General features: G+C 46.6%; 1 protein-coding gene across 13 annotated transcripts in view; it reads left to right on the forward strand.

The window, feature by feature from the left end:
* STRBP (spermatid perinuclear RNA binding protein) overlaps positions 1–20432 on the forward strand; it is a 94944-nt gene extending 74512 nt beyond the window's left edge. For 7 of the 13 annotated variants that reach the window (XM_087879488.1, XM_087879486.1, XM_087879484.1 and 4 more), the window contains 8 exons: positions 595–687; positions 3941–4140; positions 4268–4426; positions 7745–7879; positions 7983–8123; positions 8876–8993; positions 10231–10284; positions 14237–14808. In XM_087879488.1, coding sequence (XP_087735614.1) covers positions 595–687; positions 3941–4140; positions 4268–4426; positions 7745–7879; positions 7983–8123; positions 8876–8993; positions 10231–10284; positions 14237–14313 — 977 coding nt within the window. In that variant the 3' untranslated portion in view covers positions 14314–14808. Of the gene's footprint in view, positions 1–594; positions 688–3940; positions 4141–4267; positions 4427–7744; positions 7880–7982; positions 8124–8875; positions 8994–10230; positions 10285–14236; positions 14809–18379 lie in introns of those variants that run through there. The other 6 variants (XM_034438752.3, XM_034438753.3, XM_087879482.1 and 3 more) reach the window with 2 other exon arrangements.
* Positions 20433–21748: the final 1316 nt, after the last annotated feature.

Here is a 21748-nt window from a genome sequence, read left to right on the forward strand (position 1 = left end):
AGCTCCCATGACTTGTCCCAGCTTCTGCCAACCTAGCAGTTCGAAAGCAGGTAAAAAATGCGAGTAGAAAAATAGGGACCAACTTTGGTGGGAAGGTAACAGTGTTCTGTGCGCCTTTGGCGTTGAGTCATGCCGGCCACAAGACCACGGAGACGTCTTCGGACAGCGCTGGCTCTTCGGCTTTGAAATGGAGATGAGCACTGCCCCCTAGAGTCAGGAACGAGTAGCATGTATGTGCGAGGGGAACCTTTATTGGAAAATTATAATCTCCGTGATGTTTTTAACTCCCTCCTTGATTCGGTTGTGTTTTACTTTTTATTCCTCCGCCTTGGAGTCGTTTAACGTTCTTTTAAATATATATATTTTAATAGAGATTCCTACCCACCCCCTCCCCAAAGAATCCTTTCTCTAACTATCCTAGAAAACTGGCATCCAAAGTGCAGGGCCCACAGCCAATCTTCCTTCATGCAAAAGGGGTTTTTTTCTCAATGCTTTTACACGGCTCAGCTGCATCGTATCCATCAGCGATGCTCGCCTTTTCCTTTTATGCAATTGAACACAAAAATATATATATATTTTTTTTTTTCTTTCCAGGCGCAGGTTCGTCTGCCCTAAAGAGGCCTTTTGAAGACGGGTTGGGGGACGAGAAAGACCCCAGTAAGAAAATGAAGAGGAATTTGAGGAAAAGTAAGGAGGTTTCTTTCTTCTCCTTCGCTTTTATTACCGACACATTCTTTTGTTTTAATTTTTTTTTTTTAATTTGATTTATATGCCGCCCTTCTCCGGAGACTCAGGGCGGCTTACAATGCGTTAAGCAATAGCCTTCATACTTTTGTATATTTATACAAAGTCAGCTTATTGCCCCCACAATCTGGGTCCTCAATTTACCTACCTTAGAAAGGATGGAAGGCTGAGTCAACCTTGAGCCTTGGCGAGATTCGAACCTGCAGTAATTGCAGGCAGCTGGTCTTAATAACCAGCTTAATAACAGAGTGCCTTAGACCACTGTACTACCAAGACTCTTCTAAGCTGCCCTTTGTTCATTTCTGCTCCACTTGTCAGCTCACTCTTGCAGCGGGGAATTAGTGGCCCTCGTTTATTGACTGCCCCGTTTGCAGTTAACGACGGCGATGAAAATGTGCGCTTGCATTTACGAGCAGTTTACAACACAAAGGAAAGTGGAAGTAAGACGGTGAACCCGGTCATGGTTTCACTGAGCAATCGCTCCGCTTAACGACCGAGTTCCCGGCCCCAATTATGGTCACTAAACGAGCCCTTTAAATACTTGCAGTGCTTAGCAGCAGATGCTAATTCTGCGTTTTGAATCTGCCACAAACGGCTCTGATTTCACATCTTTGGCTTCTCTCTAGTAAAGAAATGAAATTAGAACATCCCTATTTTCTCTGTGTAAAGCAGGGGTCGGCAACCTTAAACAGGGTCAGATCCTTATACGGAGGATCCCGGACCTACGCGCTTTCCGCCGTGCCATCAAAACATTTCTATTTCAGCAGGCCGGCCTGGCCTAACCTCTCTTTTAAATTGTTTTTAAAAAAAATTTTAAATTTTTAAATTTTAACTTGTCTTATGAACTTGGGGTGTTTTAAATTTCATTTTCCGGGCCAATTATCTAATTGTATTTTAATGGTTTTTTAAACATTTATATTATATGTATTTTATTCGGCTGTTCACCGCCCTGAGTCCTTCGGGAGTAGGGCGGTATACAAATTCAATTAATAATAATAATAATAATAATAATAATAATAATAATAATAATAATAATAATAATAATAATAATAATAATAATATTGCAATACCTGGTGATGCACGGACTGAAGTTAAGCAGCAAGAAAAAATCACAAAGTACCGGGACTTACAAATTGAAGTTGAGCGACTGTGGAAAAAGAAATCGTGTGTTGTCCCGATTGTAATTGGAGCCCTCGGAGCAATACCCAAAGGGCTACCCCGCTATTTAGAAATTCTAAATTTGCCGGACTTGAACATTTTGATTCTACAAAAAACCACCTTACTCGGAACAGCTTACATCCTCCGACGATACCTTAACAGTTCCTAGGTCCTTGGTTAGGACTCGAGCTGCTGAGCTATTAACCAGCCTCAAAGGCTGTGAATCTCACCAAAGATTAACTAATAATAATAATAATAATTGTAATTGTAATTGTAATTGTAATTGTAATTGGAGCCCTTGGAGCAATACCCAAAGGGCAACCCCGCTATTTAGAAATTCTAAATTTGCCGGACTTGAACATTTTGACTCTCCAAAAAACCACCTTACTCGGAACAGCTTACATCCTCCGACGATACCTTAACAGTTCCTAGGTCCTTGGTTAGGACTCAAGCTGCTGAGCTATTAACCAGCCTCAAAGGCTGTGAATCTCTCTAAAGATTAACCAATAAATAATAATAATAATAATAATAATAATAATAATAATAATAATAATAATAATAATAATAATAATAATAATAAACACTCGAAGAGCTGTTTGGACCCGTTTCCCACAGAAAAGAAAACACCGGGAGCCACAAAACCCTTTTGACATCTAAAATGAAGATAACACTGCATATATCGTTCTTTACCTTTATGCTCTGTATAAAAAAACTATAGTGTGTTGCATTTATGAAATCAATGATCTCCTACAGAGAAAACAAATTTGTATTTCTCTGTGCAACAAAACTCCGGAAAAAAAAAAAAGATGGGTCGAAAAGCTCAATAAATCACGTGCCAGGCGGGTGTCGCACATTGGCGGTTATGACTCATATTTTGAGCGACAGGGAGCCGCAGCGGAGGGATGAAAGAGCCACATGCGGCTCCAGAGCCCCAGGTTGCCGACCCCTGATATAAAGATTACTGGACTTATTTTTTTTCCAAATATCAGCATAGTCACTTTGGATTGGGATAAAAACTCTGCTTAACAACTAATTCCCACAACACTGACAGTGTTGTGGGAATTAGTTGTTAAGCAGAGTTTTTATCCCAATAATTTACTGTATTACTATTATTCTTCTCTTCCTTACTAGTATCTATCTCTTCCCACTTATGACTATAACCATGTTGCTTGTATCTTTAAATTTATATTGTTTTTATTTGTTTCCTAGTATGATTTGATAGCTTATTAGTAACCTTGATTATCGCTAAGTGTTGTATCTTTTTATTCTTGATGAATGTATTTTATTCTCCTTATGTACACTGAGAGCATATGCACCAAAGACAAATTCCTTGTGTGTCCAATCACACTTGGCCAATAAAGAATAAAGAAAAAGAATAAAGAAAACATCAGCCTCTTCAGTTCTTCCATTCAGACAATAATATAAAAGGAGTGTCTCCTTTTTTCTGGAATTCCCAGTTTTCCTGACAAAAAATCTTCAGCTCTAGGATCGCCCAGTGGCCTCCTGACCCTGCTTAGTTTCTCAGAGACAAAGGAGGGAATCTTCAAGACTCTCAAAGAGCTTAAGAAAAGCAGATCTTTACTGTTTTCCCTACAGAAGGCTTAAGGGATGTGGTGACTCAGTGGCTAAGACGCTGAGCTTGTCGATCGAAAGGTCGGCAGTTCAGCGGTTCGAATCCCTAGTGCCATGGAATGGGGTGAGCTCCCGTGACTTGTCCCAGCTTCTGCCAACCTAGCAGTTCGAAAGCACCTAAAAAATGCAAGTAGAAAAATAGGGACCACCTTTGGTGGGAAAGGAACGGCATTCCGTGCGCCTTTGGCGTTGAGTCATGCCGGCCACATGGCCACGGAGACGTCTTTGGACAGCGCTGGCTCTTCGGCTTTGAAACGGAGATGAGCACCGCCCCCTAGAGTCGGGAACGACCAGCACATATGTCCGAGGGGTACCTTTACCTTTACAGCCTTGGGATGCCCCGTTAGCCATCCCATCTTCTCCCCTTTCTTAGCTCTTGTCTCTTTCTTGGCTTCCTTCTCCGCAGTCCTTGATAGCAAAGCAATAGATCTTATGAATGCCTTGATGCGGCTGAATCAGATCCGGCCCGGCTTGCAATATAAGCTGCTCTCTCAATCGGGGCCCGTCCATGCCCCGGTCTTCACCATGTCGGTCGACGTGGACGGGACGACCTACGAAGCCTCAGGACCTTCTAAGAAGACGGCCAAGCTTCACGTCGCCGTAAAGGTGAGCCAAGCATCTCTCGGCTAGCTCTCTCGGACGTCTGTCGTGTAAGGAAGGGTTGGGGTTCGGGAATGGGTGGGCTTCCTGGGCCGAATGAAAACTTGTCTCCTGATAATGCCAATCTATACAGGTGTTACAAGCGATGGGTTACCCCACCGGCTTCGATGCGGACATGGAATGCACGAGCTCCGATGAGAAGTCGGACACAGAAGGCAAAAACGAGACGGTCTCTTCAACCACGAGCAATAATAATGGAAATGCCACAGTTGATACCTCTGCAACCTTAGAGGTGCGTCTTCTTTCTCCTTCCTCTCCTTCTCTCCTTCCTCTCATTCTCCTTCCTTCCTTCCTTCCTTCCTCTCATTCTCATCTCCTTCCTTCCTCCTCTCATTCTCACCTTCCTTCCTTCCTCTTTCTCATCTCCTTCCTTCCTCCTCTCATTCTCTCCTTCCTTCCTTCCTTCCTCTCATTTTCATCTCCTTCCTTCCTCCTCTCATTCTCTCCTTCCTTCCTTCCTTCCTCTCATTTTCATCTCCGTTTTTCCTCCTCTCATTCCTTCCTTCCTTCCTTCCTCTCATTTTCATCTCCTTCCTTCCTCCTCTCATTCTCTCCTTCCTTCCTTCCTCTCATTCTCATCTCCTTCCTTCCTTCCTTCCTCTCATTCTCATCTCCTTCCTTCCTCCTCTCATTCTTCCTTCCTTCCTTCCTCTCATTTTCATCTCCTTCCTTCCTCCTCTCATTCTTCCTTCCTTCCTTCTTCTCATTTTCATCTCCTTCCTTCCTCCTCTCATTCTCTCCTTCCTTCCTTCCTCTCATTTTCATCTCCGTTTTTCCTCCTCTCATTCTCTCCTTCCTTCCTTCCTTCCTCTCATTCTCATCTCCTTCCTTCCTCCTCTCATTCTCTCCTTCCTTCCTTCCTCTCATCCTCATCTCCTTCCTTCCTCTCATTCTCTCCTTCCTTCCTTCCTCTCATCCTCATCTCCTTCCTTCCTTCCTCTCATTTTATCTCCTTTTTTCCTCCTCTCATTCTCACCTTCCTTCCTTCCTCTTTCTCATCTCCTTCCTTCCTCCTCTTATTCTCTCCTTCCTTCCTTCCTCTCATCCTCATCTCCTTCCTTCCTCTCATTCCCTTCCTTCCTTCCTTCCTTCCTTCCTTCCTTCCTCTCATTCTCATCTCCTTCCTTCCCTCCTTCCTTCCTCTCATTTTCATCTCCTTCCTTCCTCCTCTCATTCTCTCCTTCCTTCCTTCCTCTCATTTTATCTCCTTTTTTCCTCCTCTCATTCTCTCCTTCCTTCCTTCCTTCCTCTCATTCTCATCTCCTTCCTTCCTCCTCTTATTCTCTCCTTCCTTCCTTCCTCTCATCCTCATCTCCTTCCTTCCTCTCATTCTCTCCTTCCTTCCTTCCTCTCATTCTCATCTCCTTCCTTCCCTCCTTCCTTCGTCTCATTTTATCTCCTTTTTTCCTCCTCTCATTCTCTCCTTCCTTCCTTCCTTCCTCTCATCTCCCTCCCTCCCTGCCTCCCTCTTTGCATTTCTTGCGAGATCGAAAAGTTTTTCCTTTTTTTTTTTTTTCTTCTTCAAAAACACGGAGTCAGGAGAGAAAGCACAGAAAGACCATGAGGCCTCTTTAGGCACCAACGATCGAAACTCTCAAAACGGTGTGTTTCGTTTCTCCACGGCCTTCACGGCCTTCACCCAAGGCTGTTAACGGTAGGCAGAGGGTCGTTATTGCTCCCGCCTCTTTCTGCCATTCTCTTTTTCTTCTCCCTTTTCAACAAAAAAAAAAGAAGAAGAAGAAGAAGAAATAAGATGAAGCCGGGGCTAGGTAGGACCAAAATGATTTCATCCACCTTAAGAGTTTGCCTGCGGCGGTTTCGGTGGCTCCAGGCCGGCCAGTTACATGATCTTCCCCTTGCTCAGCATCAGAGCAGGCGCCTTGGAGTAACTGGAAACTTTGGCCTCGAGTATTTCTGGCCCAGGAGGGGGGAAGATGCCAAATTATGCAGGCATGGGGACAGCAGCCGTGAAGGAGCAGCAGGCACACAGTTCCCCCAACCGGGAGGAAGTCTCCTGTGCCTCCGGTTGCCATTTCCTGAAAATACGTGGGAGTGGGGGGAGGGCAGGGGGAATCAGGTATGAAAACACGCGGGAGCGAAAGATTCGTAGGGATGAAGCCACCGGCAGAACCATCTGCCTCCCCTTCTTGTAATGAATTTGTGCCAGAGCGGTTTCTGTTCTGCTGATAAGAGGGATCTGGAGCTGCTCCTTCCTTCCTTCCTTTCTCTTCTCCACTTGTCTATCCGTCCATCTCTTGATCGTCTCTATTCGCCTGTCTTCCTTCATTCTGTTTATATATCTTCCCTTTCTGTTTATCTATCCAGATCTCTCTTCCCCCCCTCTCTTTCTCTCTCTGCTTCTCTGTCTCTTCCCTCTATCCATATTCCATTCCATTCCTTCCTTTCTTCCATCCATCCAATTATTGCTGTATCTCTCCTTCCCTCTCTCTCTCTCTCCCGCTCTATCTGTCTGTGTCTGTCTGTCTGTCTACCTACCTACCCTCCCTTTCATCCATCCATCCATCCATTTATCTACCAACCACATACCTATTTATCTATCTATCCTGTCATCTATCCATCCAACCATCCATCTATCTACCAACATACCTACCTACCTATATATATATATATATATATCTACCAGCATACGTACCTACCTATCTACCTACCTACCCTTTCACCTATCTATCCATCCATCCATCTATCTACCAACATACCTACCTATCTACCTATCTATCCTTTCATCCATCCATCCATCCATTTATCTACCAACATATCTACCTATCTACCTATCTATCCTTTCACCCATCCATCCATCTACCAACATACCTACCTACCTACCTATATATATATATATATATACCAACAAGATATAAGAGCCTGCAAGAGCCTGGTGGCGCAGCAGACTAATAGCCTGTTATTAACATTCAGCTGCCTGCAATTACTGTAAGTTTGAACCTCACCAGGCTCAAGGTTGACTCAGCCTTCCATACTTTCTAAGGTAGGTAAATTGAGGACCCAGTTTGTGGGGGAAATAAGCTGACCTTGTATAAAATATACGAAAGTATGAAGGCTATTGCTTAACGCACTGTAAGCCGCCCTGAGTCTCCGGAGAAGGGCGGCATATAAATAATAAAAAAAATGTACCTACCTTTCTACCTACCTACCCTTTCACCTATCTATCTATCCATCCATCTACCTACCTATCTGCCTACCCATCTACCCTTTCATCCATCCATCCATCTATCTACCAACATACCTACCTACCCACCTACCTATCCTTTCATCCATTCATCTACCTACCGAAGAACCTACCTACCTACCTACCTACCCACCCTTTCATCCATCCATCCATCCATCCATCCATCCATCCATCTATCTATCTGTCTACCTATCTATCAACATACCTACCTATCTACCTCCCTCCCTTCTGATTCACACCAATTGGTGGGAGAAGAGAGCCGTCCTTCTCCCCAAACGTTGCACGGGATGAAACTGAGGGCCCTGGTGGCCCCTGGCCCTCCCCTCAAGCCCTCTCTGCTTCTCCTAGGTCCGAACTCAGGGTCCCATCCTCACAGCCAGCGGCAAGAATCCGGTAATGGAGCTCAACGAGAAGCGGCGAGGCCTGAAATACGAGCTTATCTCCGAGACGGGTGGAAGCCACGACAAGCGATTTGTGATGGAGGTGAGGAGGGTCTCCACCCACCCACCCACCCATGGCTTGGGACTTCCTCGGGGGGGGGGCGCTCACACCCAGCCAGGGTGCCAATTACCAATTTCGCTTCCAGGTAGAAGTCGACGGGCAGAGGTTCCGAGGGGCTGGCCCCAACAAAAAAGTAGCCAAGGCCAGTGCTGCCTTGGCGGCTCTCGAGAAGCTCTTTTCAGGCCCCAACGCGGCTGCCAATAAGAAGAAAAAGATTCTCCCACAGGTGAGCGGGAAGGGACTGCATCAGATGGACCTGTGTTCCTGTGCAAGCTTCTGAAGTCAGCAGAAACCCAGAAGAATTGGGGGGTGGGGGCGGGAAGAATTTTGGGGTGGAGAAGAAGGGAGGGAAGTTGAGTGGTGCGGTGGCCTAGAGGTAGAGCTCTCACCTCACTTTCAGGAGGCTGTGAGTTCGATCCTAGGTAGAGGCAGATATTTCTCTCTCTGGGACACATTGAGACTATATCTGCTGAATAGAACTCCGCATTGGCGACCTGGAAGGGCATCCGGCCAGTAAAACACTCGGCTCCATTCAGTTGCCCAGACTTCACCCTGCAAGGGATTATGGGGTTGTTATAAGGGGATGATGAAGAAGGGAGGGAAGTAGATCCAGCTGAGGGGGATTGAGGAAGGGGTTTGAGCAGAGCCAGAGAGGACAAATTGTGCCCCTTCATGACAGCTTCTTGGGGAAGAGAAAGCCATCTTCAGATGTCATGCAGAAGGAACCTAGAACATGGTCCTTAGTTCACTTATCCTTGGCCACCAAATAAGACCGAGCTGGTCTCCTCTGCTCTTGAAGAATCTCGTTCTTCTGATCTGCAGCCCGATCAGTCCCTCCTTCAATCGGTCCTGACCCCTCCCCCCCTGCCCCCAGGACCAGAATCCCCCTTTGAAGATTTACAAAACGAAAGGAAGGGAGTCAACAGCAGCTGTGACCTTTCTTGGTTGGGGTTCATCCTTCTCCGCCTCTCTCCACAGACCAAAGGAGGGATCGTAAACACAGCCATGTCTGCGGCAGCGCGAGGAAGAGGACGAGGGTCTCCCATGCGGGGGGCGTTTGTCGGGGCAGCAGCGGCCACCAGTTACCTGGCACCAGGTAGAACCCGCTCGGGTTGTCCTGTGGTTGTAAGAGGGGAATGATAAGCCCTACCATGAGGTTGACCTTCCAGGGGCGAATCATCATGGATGGTCCATATCTTCTGCTTAGATCTTTTAGAGAGCTGAAGTCCCATTTTTAATTAAATTGAGGTGCTCAAATTACTCTGATCACCACCCCCAGGTCTTTCCAGCATGTGGACTTCTGTGCAATAGTCACAACCCTCAGGTCTCTTCTTACATGAGGGAGTCCACACCACTGGTGAAATTCAAAAATTTTCCCTACCGGTTCTGTAGGTGTGGCTTGGGGGTGGTGTCAGGTGACTGTGTGGGCGTGGCCAATTTTTTTTTTATATACTTTTTTTAATAGCATTTTTTCACTAAAAAAAGTTTTTAAAAAGTTCCGACAATCAGCTGTGACAATCAGCTGTGCCCGCGATTGTCGGAACTTTTTTTGTACTTTTTTAAAGTATTTTTTTACTACCGGTTTGGGCAAATAGGTAGTAAAAAATGCTTAAGAAAAGTAAAAAAAAAAAAAAAAAAAAAAGTTCTGACCATCAGCTGTGACAATCAGCTGATCACGGATCATCGGAACATTTTTTTTTTTTACTTTTTTAAAGCATTTTTTACTACCGGTTCTGGCGAACCGGTCCGAATCGATAACATTTCACCCCTGATCCACCCCTGTTCTTGGAAAACAATGCAATTTTGAGGAGCTGACGGCCTCCTTCATACTTTATTCCATCCAATGTGTTGGATGGATGGTGTTGGGAACTGCTGAATGCTTTATGCCAGAGGTGTCAAACTCGATTTCATTGAGGGCCGCGTCAGGGCTGTGTTTGACCTTGGAGGGCCCGTGGGGGGGGGGAGGCATGGCGAGCTCGACGTCACTCATGTCGGGAGCGCCTGTGGTGACCCAAGCGCTCTGCCAGTGAAAACGGGCTCCCGAGCTCCGCTTTTGACTGCAACGGCCTCCTGCAACCCTCTGCCAGTGTGGTCATTCAGCAAATCTTTACATGACCGGACTTGATTTTTCAACATATTTACAGTGTTCATTCAATGAATCATACATATTTAAGTGAATCTGGTTTCTCCCTTGAACTTTGCTGGTTGAAAGCTTGGCTAAGATGCTGCTAGCGTTGTAAAATATCACCGGCGGGCATCTCTGCTACGCTCGTTTTGTCCTCCGTGCCCACCCGGGAGGACCTGTCACCGTGTCTTGTCTGCTTCCCTTGCAGGGTACGCGGCACCGTACGGATACAACGCGGCAGCTGCCGCTGCACCGGCTTACGGTACGTCCTTCCCTTTCCCTTGTCTACGTGTATCTTCCCCATTCTCAGGCCAGCTTTTTTGGGGGGGGTGGATCGGTGAGGCAAAGTAGGGTTCTCTCTGGATGGCCATCAGCCAAGCTGCTCTTCTCGCTGTGGCTTGTTCCTCCTGGTTTGCTTCTGCCTGACCGCAAAAGAGCTGCTTGCCCTTAACTGCCTGCTCCCTCGTCCGCCGTGCCAGAACCCATAGAACCGTCCCCCTCCTGCCTTCTGAACGGCCATTTTGTGCTCCATTCAAAGCTGCTCAAAGGGCCAAATCTTCCTCCTATCTCAGAGTTCACTCAAAAGATTCCTTTATTAGGAGTGTCGGCAGCTCCGGCGAAAAGTTTCTCTCTCACCGCAGGCTAACAAGGCCGCCTGGCCGGGAGATGAATAGTTGTCTGCCACACCTATTCATCTCTGCCCCCTGCCTTTTATCCCCAGAGCTAGGGTGGGGATTCATTAACAGCGGTGGCTCTTCTGTCCCAAGAACCGGCCCATAGATTTCCACTGCTCTGCTCTCCTCTGCCTTCTGCTCATCCGTGCATCAGGCACTGGACCCAGCTGTTCCTCCTCCTCCTCATCAGCCACCTCCAGACCTGGGAACTGTTGACTCTCCATCTGAGGGCTGACGGACGGCCCAGGCTCCGTCTCTCTCTCTCTCTCTCTCTCTGCTAGCTCCATTCCCTCTTCCCCCTCAGAGCTCTCATTTGCCTTGATGCTGATCCTGACTCCCACACCTCCTCCTCCTCCTCCTCTGATACGGCTGATGGAGGGGCTGGCGGCTGATAGGCCACAACAGTTGGCTTCTCTTCCGCCTCCCCTCCGTGGTCCTCTCTTCTGGCTTGCCAAGGGCTGGGTCACCTCTTGGGGTCAGGTTCTGAGATATTGTAGGCCCGTGATGGCGAACCTATGGCACGCATGCCAGAGGGGGCACACAGAGCCCTCTCTGTGGGCACGTGTGCCGTTGCCAGCTGCTCTTCTGATTTCTGGCCAGCTGGTCTTCGCGGGTGCCAGAGCACCGGAAAACGGCCTGTAAACGGATGATAAACAGGCCATTTTCTGGGTCATTTTCAGGCCGTTTTTCGGGCTGTTTTCAGGCCGAAATTAAACGAATTGTTGTAAGTCGAGGACTACCTGTCCTGACTCCGCCACTCTTGGAAAATCCACCCGTAGTCATGACCAAGAGCTCCCCCCTCCCCCCACATCACTTTTCCCTCCCCAAGCCAGGGGAGCCAACAGGCGCTGCTAAGATCTACGCTTCCCTCCACAACCTCAACAGATCTTTGACGGCGACCTTCCTGTCAGCCCTCGATTTTTTTTTAAAAAAAAAAGTCCTGACTTTGAATCATTGGGAGGGGGGAAAAAACGAAACAAACAAAAACAAAAAGAAAAAAAAAAGAATTGGCTCGTTGAGGACTTTGAATGTAGTTTTATGCAGCAAAGAGGGGAAACGCCTTTGGAGTCAGCAATGGCCGTGCTCTTGCCTTCCTTTGAGTAGCCGGACGCTTTGGTGGATCCATGGGAGAACTGGGAGCTGCCCGTTGCGTCCGTGCATGATTTCCTGGCCCACTTCCCGTCTGCCTTTTGCAGGGGATTGGGCCATGTTTGTTCACGGAAGCACACCGACAGCGTTGCCGAATTCTTCTGGCGGAGAAGCTCTTGAATCTCTCTCTTCTTGGAAGGGAGGTCCTTAGCCCGCGGAGGTTGGGGGGGGCTGCTTTGCACCCCGCAAACCTTAACTCCCAATTTCTATAGCACTCTAGGTCGCCTTGCCAGTTGTCCTGGGCTGGATATGGCGCTTAATCTTGCCAACTTCCCTCAGGAAGAAATAAAACACGCTCTGCAGAAAAAGCGTTCGGATGGGAAGGATGGACTTTTAGGGGGCAGGCGGCTGAGTCGAGATCGACTCGTCCTTCCGAGGTGGGTTAAAAATGAGGAGCCAGATTCTTGGGGGCAAGAGGCTGACTCTGTAAACCGCTCAGAGAGAGGGCTGTAAAAGCACTGTGAAGCAGTATACAAGTCTTAAGTGCTATTGCTACTTTTTAAATTTTAGCAACGGGTTCTCTGCCCGGTTGCTGGATGGGCGTGGCCATGGTGGGTGTGGCCTAGTCAGCATCCTGCACCATGGCGGGACGTTTTTGCCCTCCCCAGGCTCTGGAGGCTGGAAATGGGCACGAACTTCCGATAGGCCCATTTTTCTCCCTCCCCGAGCCTCCACGTGCGCCCTGCACTTACCTACATCCAAAATGGGCCGAGTGGGGACTCCTGGGAGAGGCAGGGCAGGGCGGGTGGTGCCAGCCAGGAGTGGGATTTGGGGGTTCTCCGAGCTGCACAGAATCTTAGCTAGAGGTTCTCCCGAACCCTTACGAACCCAACCCTGAATAAGACCCATTTAGTGTCCACGTTGCAAAAGATGATGCTGATTTAGAACTTCCAAACTACCCCATAGCCGTCCTCCAGCCCTCAGGAGTTTGCGGTGTCCCCAACTCGTGCAACATTGGAGGTGGGTGGGGGTACACCTCAAAACGGCCAGAAGTCCAACTTTGGGAGGTGGGGGGGGTTGGGGAGGGCTGACAGGCAACTGTTTTCCTCTCCTGCTTACTCGAGCGGTCCATGGCTGACTCCCAACAGGCTTACGCAGAGAATAGCTGCCCTCCTTTTCGGCATAAACATTTCTCACGGGCTCCCTTCGTTGGCTTTGTTTCTGTCCTTTGGAAATGTCTGGTTGGTTGGTTGGTTTGTCGCTTGGTTGTGGTGCTGAGTTTTTGGGGGGCCGCGGCACTGCCTCTGATTTTGCGAAACCCTCCCTTCCTTTTTTCTCTCTCTCTCTCTCTTCTCTTCTCTGCCTGCGTGAAGCTGTTTGCATGCTGGAAACAAAAAATATATATAATTTCACTCGGACCATTGTCGCTCCTCTTGGAAAACCTGCTGTTGCTGCTTTCTGATTTCAAAAAAAAAAACCCGGACACGATAGTTACGGGGGGTGGGTGGGGGGTGAAACGATTCAGAGAGATTGTCCGACAGGGAAAACCTTCTCGTTTTGGTACTTCAAACCAAACCCGAGCATCTCCCAAAGATACTCGCGAGGCCACAAGAATTTAAAAAAAAAAAAAACTAGGCCAAGAAATACCTTCAAAACAACTTGCCCACCCTCCCTCCCTTCTCTTCCTGCACGTGATCGTCCAAGGAAAGAATCGGCCAATCCGGGTTGGAAGCCAGGGTGTGCCATATGGACAGGGGTGGGCTTCAAAAATTTTAGCAAGGGGTTCTCTGCCTAGTTGCTGGATGGGCGTGGCCTAGTCGGCCTCCTGCACGACGGTGGGATGTGTTGCCCTCCCCGGGCTCCGGAGGCTTTTCTCCAGCCTCCGGGAGGGTGAAAACGGCCTCCTCAGGCTCCGGAGGCCAGAAAAACAGGCCTGTTTCCGGCCTTCCCAAACTTCCGGTAGGCCCGTTTTTTGCTCTCCCCAAGCCTCCACGCGCGCCCTGCATTTACCCGCATATCAAAATGGGCCGCGTGGGGACTCCTGGGGTGGGCGGGGCCAGCCAGGAGTGGGATTTTGGGATTCTCCAAACTGCACAGAATCTTAGCTAGAGGTTCTCCCGAACCCCTGCGAATCCCTCAGCAGCAATAGTGAGTTTGCTTGTCCGCAGCGCTGGATCAAGACTTGGTGGGACCTGCCGAGCTCTTGAAATTGGTAGCTCTTGTAGGATCCCTTTCCCGGCGAGAAGTCCGTTGGGAAGGGATGGACCTCTCTGGTTTTTGGGATTGGTGGTGGAGGGTGACTTACTTTGACCCCCAGACCCATCTGTCTGTCTGATGTCGGGATGAATTAGGAGACCAAATCCGTTTGCTTTCTTCCTCCTCCTCCTTCTAGCTTACCTTTTTTCGGATACTTAGATTTATCCAAGTGCTTTCGGTTTCTTCCTTCCATAGGTCTGCCCAAGAGAATGCTCCTGTTGCCAGTTATGAAATTCCCAACTTTTCCAATGCCCCATTATTCGTTCTTTTAGCCTTCGGCTGAGACCGACTCACTCTCTTGACCGGCTTCCATAAACCCAAGACAGGATGTTAGAAGGAAATGAGAAACAGAACACTCAGCTAGCCAAACAACCTACCTTTTAATCCTGGTTTTCCTTGGAAACGCGACACACTTGAGCAAAAACCATTTGTAAAAAAAAAGATCCATCTTTTTTTCCACCTTTTTTTTAATTTTAATTTTATTTTAAACAAAACGCAAACTTAATTCTCTCTTAAAAACTTGAAGAAAAGGGAAAAAAAACCCCAACGTACATGAAACTATGGTCTGTGAAAATGGTTACCTCATTTTTTTTTTCCTCCCCTTCACCTCCAAAATAACTTATATTATATCAACCTTCTGTGATAGGGAAGAAACTTAGATGCTTTGTTTTTAATCCGAATTATGTAAAACCTTAAAACTTGTGAAGGATGTATAGACTATAAAAAAAAAAAAGCTGATCACAAAATAAAAACAGTTTTTGTTGTAATAGAGAGTTTTTTAACATATTTTTTTTTTGCCTGTTTCCTAATACCAAGCCCTGAGCCCAAATTTTATAATTTTAGGATTACGTTGATGCAGTGTGTTTTTTGTTTTGGGATTCTTTTTGTGGTGTGTGTGTTTTTTTTAAAGAAACTGACGTGCCAATAAATTACCGTATTTTTCAGAGTATAAGATGTACTTTTCCCCCCCTAAAAGAGGGTGAAAATTTGGGTGTGTCTTATACACCGAATGTAATGCCCTCCGGCTCCCACCCTTTGGCCTCTGCCTCCCAGCAATTTGCCTCCTAACAGCAAACAGCCCATTTCAGTTTCAGCTTCAGCACAGCCTGATTAGCACAAGCAGCTGATTGTTGGTTGGATCGACCATCAGCTGTTTCAGGCTGCAGGGATTGCCTATTGCTGCCTCCACGTCAGGAGGCCGATCAATCAGCTGTTTGTGCTGTAACTGAAACGGGCTATTTGCTGCAAGGAGGCAAATTGCTGGGAGGCAGGTTTTTTTTTTTCTTGTGCTAATCAAGCTGTGCTGAAAACGAAACTGAAACTGAAACAGGCTGTTTGCTGCAAGGAGGCAAATTGCTGGGAGGCAGAGGCAAATTTTTTTCTTCTTGTTTTCCTCCCCCAAAAAGGTAGGTGCGTCTTATACTCAGGAGTGTCTTATACTTTGAAAAATACGGTACTATTTAAGAAACAAAAGGAAGCTAAGGGTTAGTTTTATAATCAAGGAAGTTTGCCTTAAGGTTAGCAGTGCATAAGGCCTGGGGGGGAGGGTCTTTCCTACGACATCTGCCTCCAAATCAAGAATACGTCCCATGGCTTTCTCGGCACATATCTGGGATATGAGCCATGGTGGCGCAGTGGTTAGAGTGCAGTACTGCAGGCTACTTCTGCTGCCTACTGGCTGCCTGCAATTTGGCAGCTCAGATCTCACCAGGCTTAAGGTTGACTCAGCCTTCCATCCTTCCGAGGTGGGTAAATTGAGGACTCAGATTGTTGGGGGCAAGAAGCTGACTTTGTAAACTGCTTAGAGAGGGCTGTAAAAGCACTGTGAAGCGGTATATACCCTGTTTCCCCCAAAATAAGACATCCCCCAATAATAAGCCCAATCGGGCTTTTGTGCGCATGGCAATAAGGCCAAGCGCTTATTTCAGGGTTCCAAAAAATATAAGACAGGGTCTTATTTTCGGGAAAACACGGTAAGTCTACGTGCTATTGCGATAAATAGGCACCTGTCCATCCATCCGTACCTGTGGCTTTTTTTTTTTTTTTAAATTTTGATTTATATGCTGCCCTTCTCCGAAGACTCAGGGCGGCTTACAATGTGCTCAGCAATAGCCTTCATCCTTTTGTATATTTATACAAAGTCAGCTTATTGCCCCCACAACTGGGTCCTCAATTTACCTACCTTAGAAAGGATGGAAGGCTGAGTCAACCTTGAGCCTTGGAGAGATTCGAACCAGCAGTAATTGCAGGCAGCTGGTGTTAATAACCAGCTTAATAACAATCCTTGGGAATCGTAGTTTTTATGTTGGGATTCTCCCAAGCAGCAGGCTTTTTCCACCCCCCACCCACCCCCTCTCAGTTCTGATTTCTTTTTGATTTGAAACCAAAAAAAAGTGCTTGAACCTTGTCGAGAGTTTCTGTTCATTAGTTGCCAAATTTTTACGAAAGCTGCTTTGCGCTAAGCCGGCCAGACTATTCGGGGAAACCCGTTACGGAGATCAAAGACGACCATTAGCTTGTTTGGTGTAAACGCAGGGATTCCAATTTTTAAAAAAAGGAAATTAGACTTTTTCGTTCCAAAGCTGTTAAAAGAAACCCACCTCGAGTAGATCAAAACGGTTCTTGTGGCCTCTTTTTTAATAGCCCGTCGATGCGTTTTCTCCCCATCCCGCTGGGGCTTAAAATAAAAACTACGATGGTTCCTTTTCTTGGCAGCCCTTGCTCAATTCTAAGAATCTGAAGCAGCAACAGCCCCCACCCCCACCCCCCATGAAAACTCGCTATTTTAATTGTCTGGTCTCGTCCAGCACTGCTGTGAAATAGTTCAGTGTTTCAGCCATAGGCCGGTATCGTGCCTCGAATTTCTGTACCCCCAAAAAAGCTCATCGTTCATGCGGCTGGGCACCCCTGCACATATCTTTACTTTCTTCCCAGGAATCTCCTGCTCTCCTTGGGGGGAGCCCTCCCGAAATTAGGGACCCGTGAACGAGGAAAGGATGGTTGGGTTATTAAGGCATCACCTCCCCACCCGAACGCAAAGCGACCCCGTTGGCTCTTTTCAAAATTCGCCCATCTGTGGTCCTCTCCCCTTTTCAAAGCATGTTGACCTTCCAAAGATGCGATGGACAGACCTTCTGGGCGGGGAGGAAGGGAGGGTGGAAAAATGGGAGGGAGGAGAGATGGAGATGAGAGGACCGGTCCTTGCGGTCGGAGAACCTCAGAGCCGAAAGAAAAGAAACGACAGCTGATTTTGGAAAGGAGAAAGGAAGACCGCAGCCCAGGCTGCCCAGTGATGGCTGTGCTTCTCGGAATGTGCTCCTTCCGTTTTATTGTCCCCGTCCTTCTTGGTGGTGTAACACTCCTTTTCCCTTGTTGTTCGGGGTGGTGATGCTTTAATCCATCCTGGGAATCCTTTGCCGGTCAGCGCAGCGACCACCCCTTTTGTGGGTGTTATGCCTTCCTACCCTCTACCAGGGAGGGTAGAGATCCTAATCCTCCTTGGGGTGGTTGTCTTTCCCACGAGGGGGGGACGGGACGGGACGGACACAGCATTGGTGAAAACACAGACTGCCTGCTGGCCTATGGATGAAAAAGGCGCCATCACAGAGCTTGGAAAAGCACGGCGATCGATCGGAGGATCGACCGGATCTGTTTCGTTCCCTGCAAATTGGCGGACGGATCGATTCCTTGGAGGGGGGTGGCCCGTTCTGTGAGAAGGCCACCAAATTCTTCCCCGCCCACCTTTATAATGGATCCCTTCCCCAGTCCCAAAGTTCTGGAGAAGTTTGTCTTCCTGGGTGTGGGCCTCTCACGGTTAGCCGGTTGGGCTCTCTCGAGCGCTCTGCTTTTTTTCCAACGCAATGGCCGTCATATCCAACAATCGATATGAAGTCATATTTTTTTTCTTCCCCCATCCCCCTCTCCATTTATTTATTTTGATTGATTGACTGATTGATTTCTCATGTTGGGAGCTTACTAACAACATTGTAAGTTGCTGCATATTTTACACTACTCTGCTTTACTGTTGGGGGGTGAGAAACTAACCCATTCCTAAGTTACCTTAGTTGTGGGATTTTTTGTGTTTGTGTGTGTTTGAGATCCAGAACAATCTTTGCCTAGAAAAATAAAAGAGGGGGGCGAGGGCATTTGGGAAGTGGCTAAGAACTACATTTCCCACGCACCCTGTTGTTGCAATGGAAACTCCACCCACAGCTGGAAAGAGCAGAGAAATTGAAGGGGTGCTGTCCCGTGTTTTTTTTTAATAAAATTAACCTTCCTTTTTTCCCCTTCTTCTTTCCCCCCCCTTGTCTTGCCTCTCTGCTCTTCCCTGTGCTGTAGGTGGCTGTTTCATTGACAGTCCTTACTGCCAACCATTTGACGTGACGCCTTTTATAATTCACTTGGGGCCTCAGGAATTCTTCTCTGACTTCTAGAGCAAAGAGGAGCTCCAAAGGGTGCTTTTTCCCACCCGAGAAATTTTCAAAAAGCAAGAGCTAACCGAGACTCCGGACGGGAAGGAGGGAGGGAGGGAGGGAGGGAAGGGCGGTTTGTATAGAATATTTTAAAATCCTCGGACTTCCTCCAGCATCCCAAAAGCAATAGGCCCCCTTCACCCCTCCCCCACCCCCCACCCCTTTGCTCTTGAAAAACCACAGCAATAGTTGTACGATAGACGGGCCTCTTTTTATGCTTTGCACTATGGATCAGGTCTTGGGGTTCAGCCGTAAGCCTCCCATCCACTTTGAATCTAGCTACCTTCGAACGCCCCTTATGAGCTCAGGAGGACCCGAGTGGATGTTTCTGGAGGCAGGCGGGGTGTTTTGGGGGGGACCGAAACAACCGCGAACGTTCCCGGCTGGTGGAAATCGCTTGAACGGCGGGCGTCCTGCGACTCGGAATTGCCCGAAGGATGCCCTCGAGTTGAGATGGTCATCTTGAGCGATGACGTCCAACCAGGAGATGGACTTAGGAAGCCCAACTTCCCCAAGAAAAAGCGAGATGAGGACATGGCCAGAAAGAAGGGGACCACTCAGAGCTCGCACCGACTTTGCAAAGGGGGGCGGTGGGCTCGGGAAAACCAGGAGAGTTCGTAGCAAGAAGATAGGGCAAATCTAGAAGGTGAAGTCCTCGTTGTGATGGGTTCCTTCGTTGACTCTGTGGGAGAAGTTGCCCCTGGATTGTGCCTTCACTACCAAAAGAGGGTAGACTTTCTACCCATGATTGTTTTCGAAGCAATTATGTTTTCCATTCCAACCCGGAGACATTTTAGGTGTAAAAATAAAACCGAAAGGTAGAAACCGTAAACTGAAGTCACGGAGATTGTAAAGGGTAAAGCAGCTAAGCACTATAGAGATTTATTTCTGTTCCTGCGTTTTGCTATCTCGCAACAACCTCTTCGTACTTCACGCCAGTTTTTTTTCTTCTCCATGTCCTCAATGAAATGTGATGTAAATATTTATGGGGACATGCTGGATTCTGAAAAAGGCTTCCTCAGATTTTTGGGGTGGGGGGGTGGGGAGGGCCAGGGTGGTGTGTGTGGGGAGAATATATTTATTTATTGGGATAAAGACCAAAGGGAGTTGTAATCTTGACTCTCCAACTGTTTATTAACGGGATAATCTGGGCAGGAATGTGTTTTACGTGGTGTAAAATGCAGAAGGTGGTGTGTTGCTCCCCAGGAATGTCTTGTTGAGTTAGGGGTGAAATACTACCGGTTCGCACCGGTTTGGGCAAACTGGTAGTAATAAAAATTACCGGTTCGAGGCGAACTGGTAGTTTAAAAAAAGCTACCAGTTCGTCTGAACTGGTATTTCCGATGATCAGCTGTTCTGCGCGGTTTATATTCTAAATCGCGCCACACAGCTGTTCCCTCTCCCCTCGCTCTTCTTAAGCCTCCTTTTTCTGTACGCAGTGTGCATTCGGGGCGCATTACACATGCAAGCACAGCGTGCGTTTGGCACGTGGCGCGCAATGCGCGGGCAACAAATCAGTGGCAAACCACAGAACATTTCACCACTGCGTAGGACTAAGTTGTCTGAGTAGCATCCAGAACTGATTTTTCCAGACTTGGGTGCTTCTGCAGGCGGGCTGCCTGAATTCTCAGGTTTTGGAGATTTGGACCAGGAACAGGGAGTCAAGTTTGCATCAGTGGGTCCAGGATCTACTTCTTGTTCTTGGTTCACGTTGGGGTGCCTTCTTCAACTAATGGAAGTGACGGTGGGAGGGAGAAAAGGTTGGTGGTGCCATCCGCGGTCCCTGCTGTCCAGCTGAACACCACAACGCGTTGTTAGCTTGAAGAACCGAAGAGGACAACCCATTTTATCTATGCTTCCAACTTAAGACGTTCATGTTTTCACTATCAATAATTAAAAATGGATCTCCCAAACTGTGATAGGCTGATCTTTTTCTTTCTTTCGAAGATCTACCTTCAAGTTTAAAAAAAAAAAAAATGGATGGACATCCGGCTGGTAAATAGAACCGATTAATTCTTGGGGTTGATTTGAAACTAATTAATTCTCGGGGCTGATTCTTTGAATGAGTCTTTTTAACGCCGCGTTGACAAGTGGCGGTTGAGAAAGAACTCTGGGGAAAGAGTAATAACACAGAAGGAGAGAGAGAGAGAGACCGGAGTGTCGGATTGGGGTTCAGGATTAAAATTTGGGAAGAATTTTACATCCAGGACAATACAGGTGAGTTTCTACTCATTCATTCTATTCTATTCTATTCTATTCCTATTTCCATTCCATTCTGCATTCTCTTCTCTTCTATTTCTATTCTACTCTATTCTATTTTCTGTTTTCTTCTATTCCATTCCATTCCATTCTTTCTTATTCTATTCTATTCCTATTCTATTCTATTCTATTCTACTCTATTCTATTTTTTATTCTATTCTACTCTGTTCTATTTTCTATTCTATTCCATTCCATTCCATTCCATTCCTTCTTATTCTATTCTATTCTATTCCTATTTCCATTCCATTCCATTCTGCATTCTCTTCTATTTCTATTCTACTCTATTCTATTTTCTATTTTCTTCTATTCCTATTCTATTCCATTCCATTCTTATTCTATTCTATTCTATTCCTATTCCCATTCTATTCTACTCTATTCTATTTTTTATTCTATTCTATTCTACTCTATTCTATCTTTTATTCTATTCTACTCTCTTCTATTTTCTATTCTACTCTATTCCTATTCCATTCCATTCTGCATTCTCTTCTATTTCTATTCCTATTTCCATTCCATTCTGCATTATCTTCTCTATTTCTCTTCTACTCTATTCTATTTTCTTCTATTCCTATTCTATTCCATTCCATTCTTATTCTATTCTATTCTATTCTATTTTCATTCCATTCCATTCTGCATTCTCTTCTATTTCTATTCTATTCTATTCTATTCTATTCCTATTTCCATTCCATTCTGCATTCTCTTCTCTTCTATTTCTCTTCTACTCTATTCTATTTTCTTCTATTCCTATTCTATTCCATTCCATTCCATTCTTATTCTATTCTATTCTATTCCTATTCCATTCTATTCTATTCTACTCTATTCTATTTTTATTCTACTCTATTCTACTCTATTCTATTTTTTATTTTATTCTACTCTGTAGAATTCTATTCTATTTTCTATTCTATTCTATTCCTATTCTATTCCATTCCATTCCATTCTTTCTTATTCTATTCTATTCTCTTCTATTCTGTTTCCATTC

Source organism: Pantherophis guttatus, chromosome 16 (genome assembly GCF_059756535.1).
Source record: "Pantherophis guttatus breed Tessera chromosome 16, ASM5975653v1, whole genome shotgun sequence".
Classification (NCBI taxonomy): Eukaryota; Metazoa; Chordata; class Lepidosauria; order Squamata; family Colubridae; genus Pantherophis; species Pantherophis guttatus.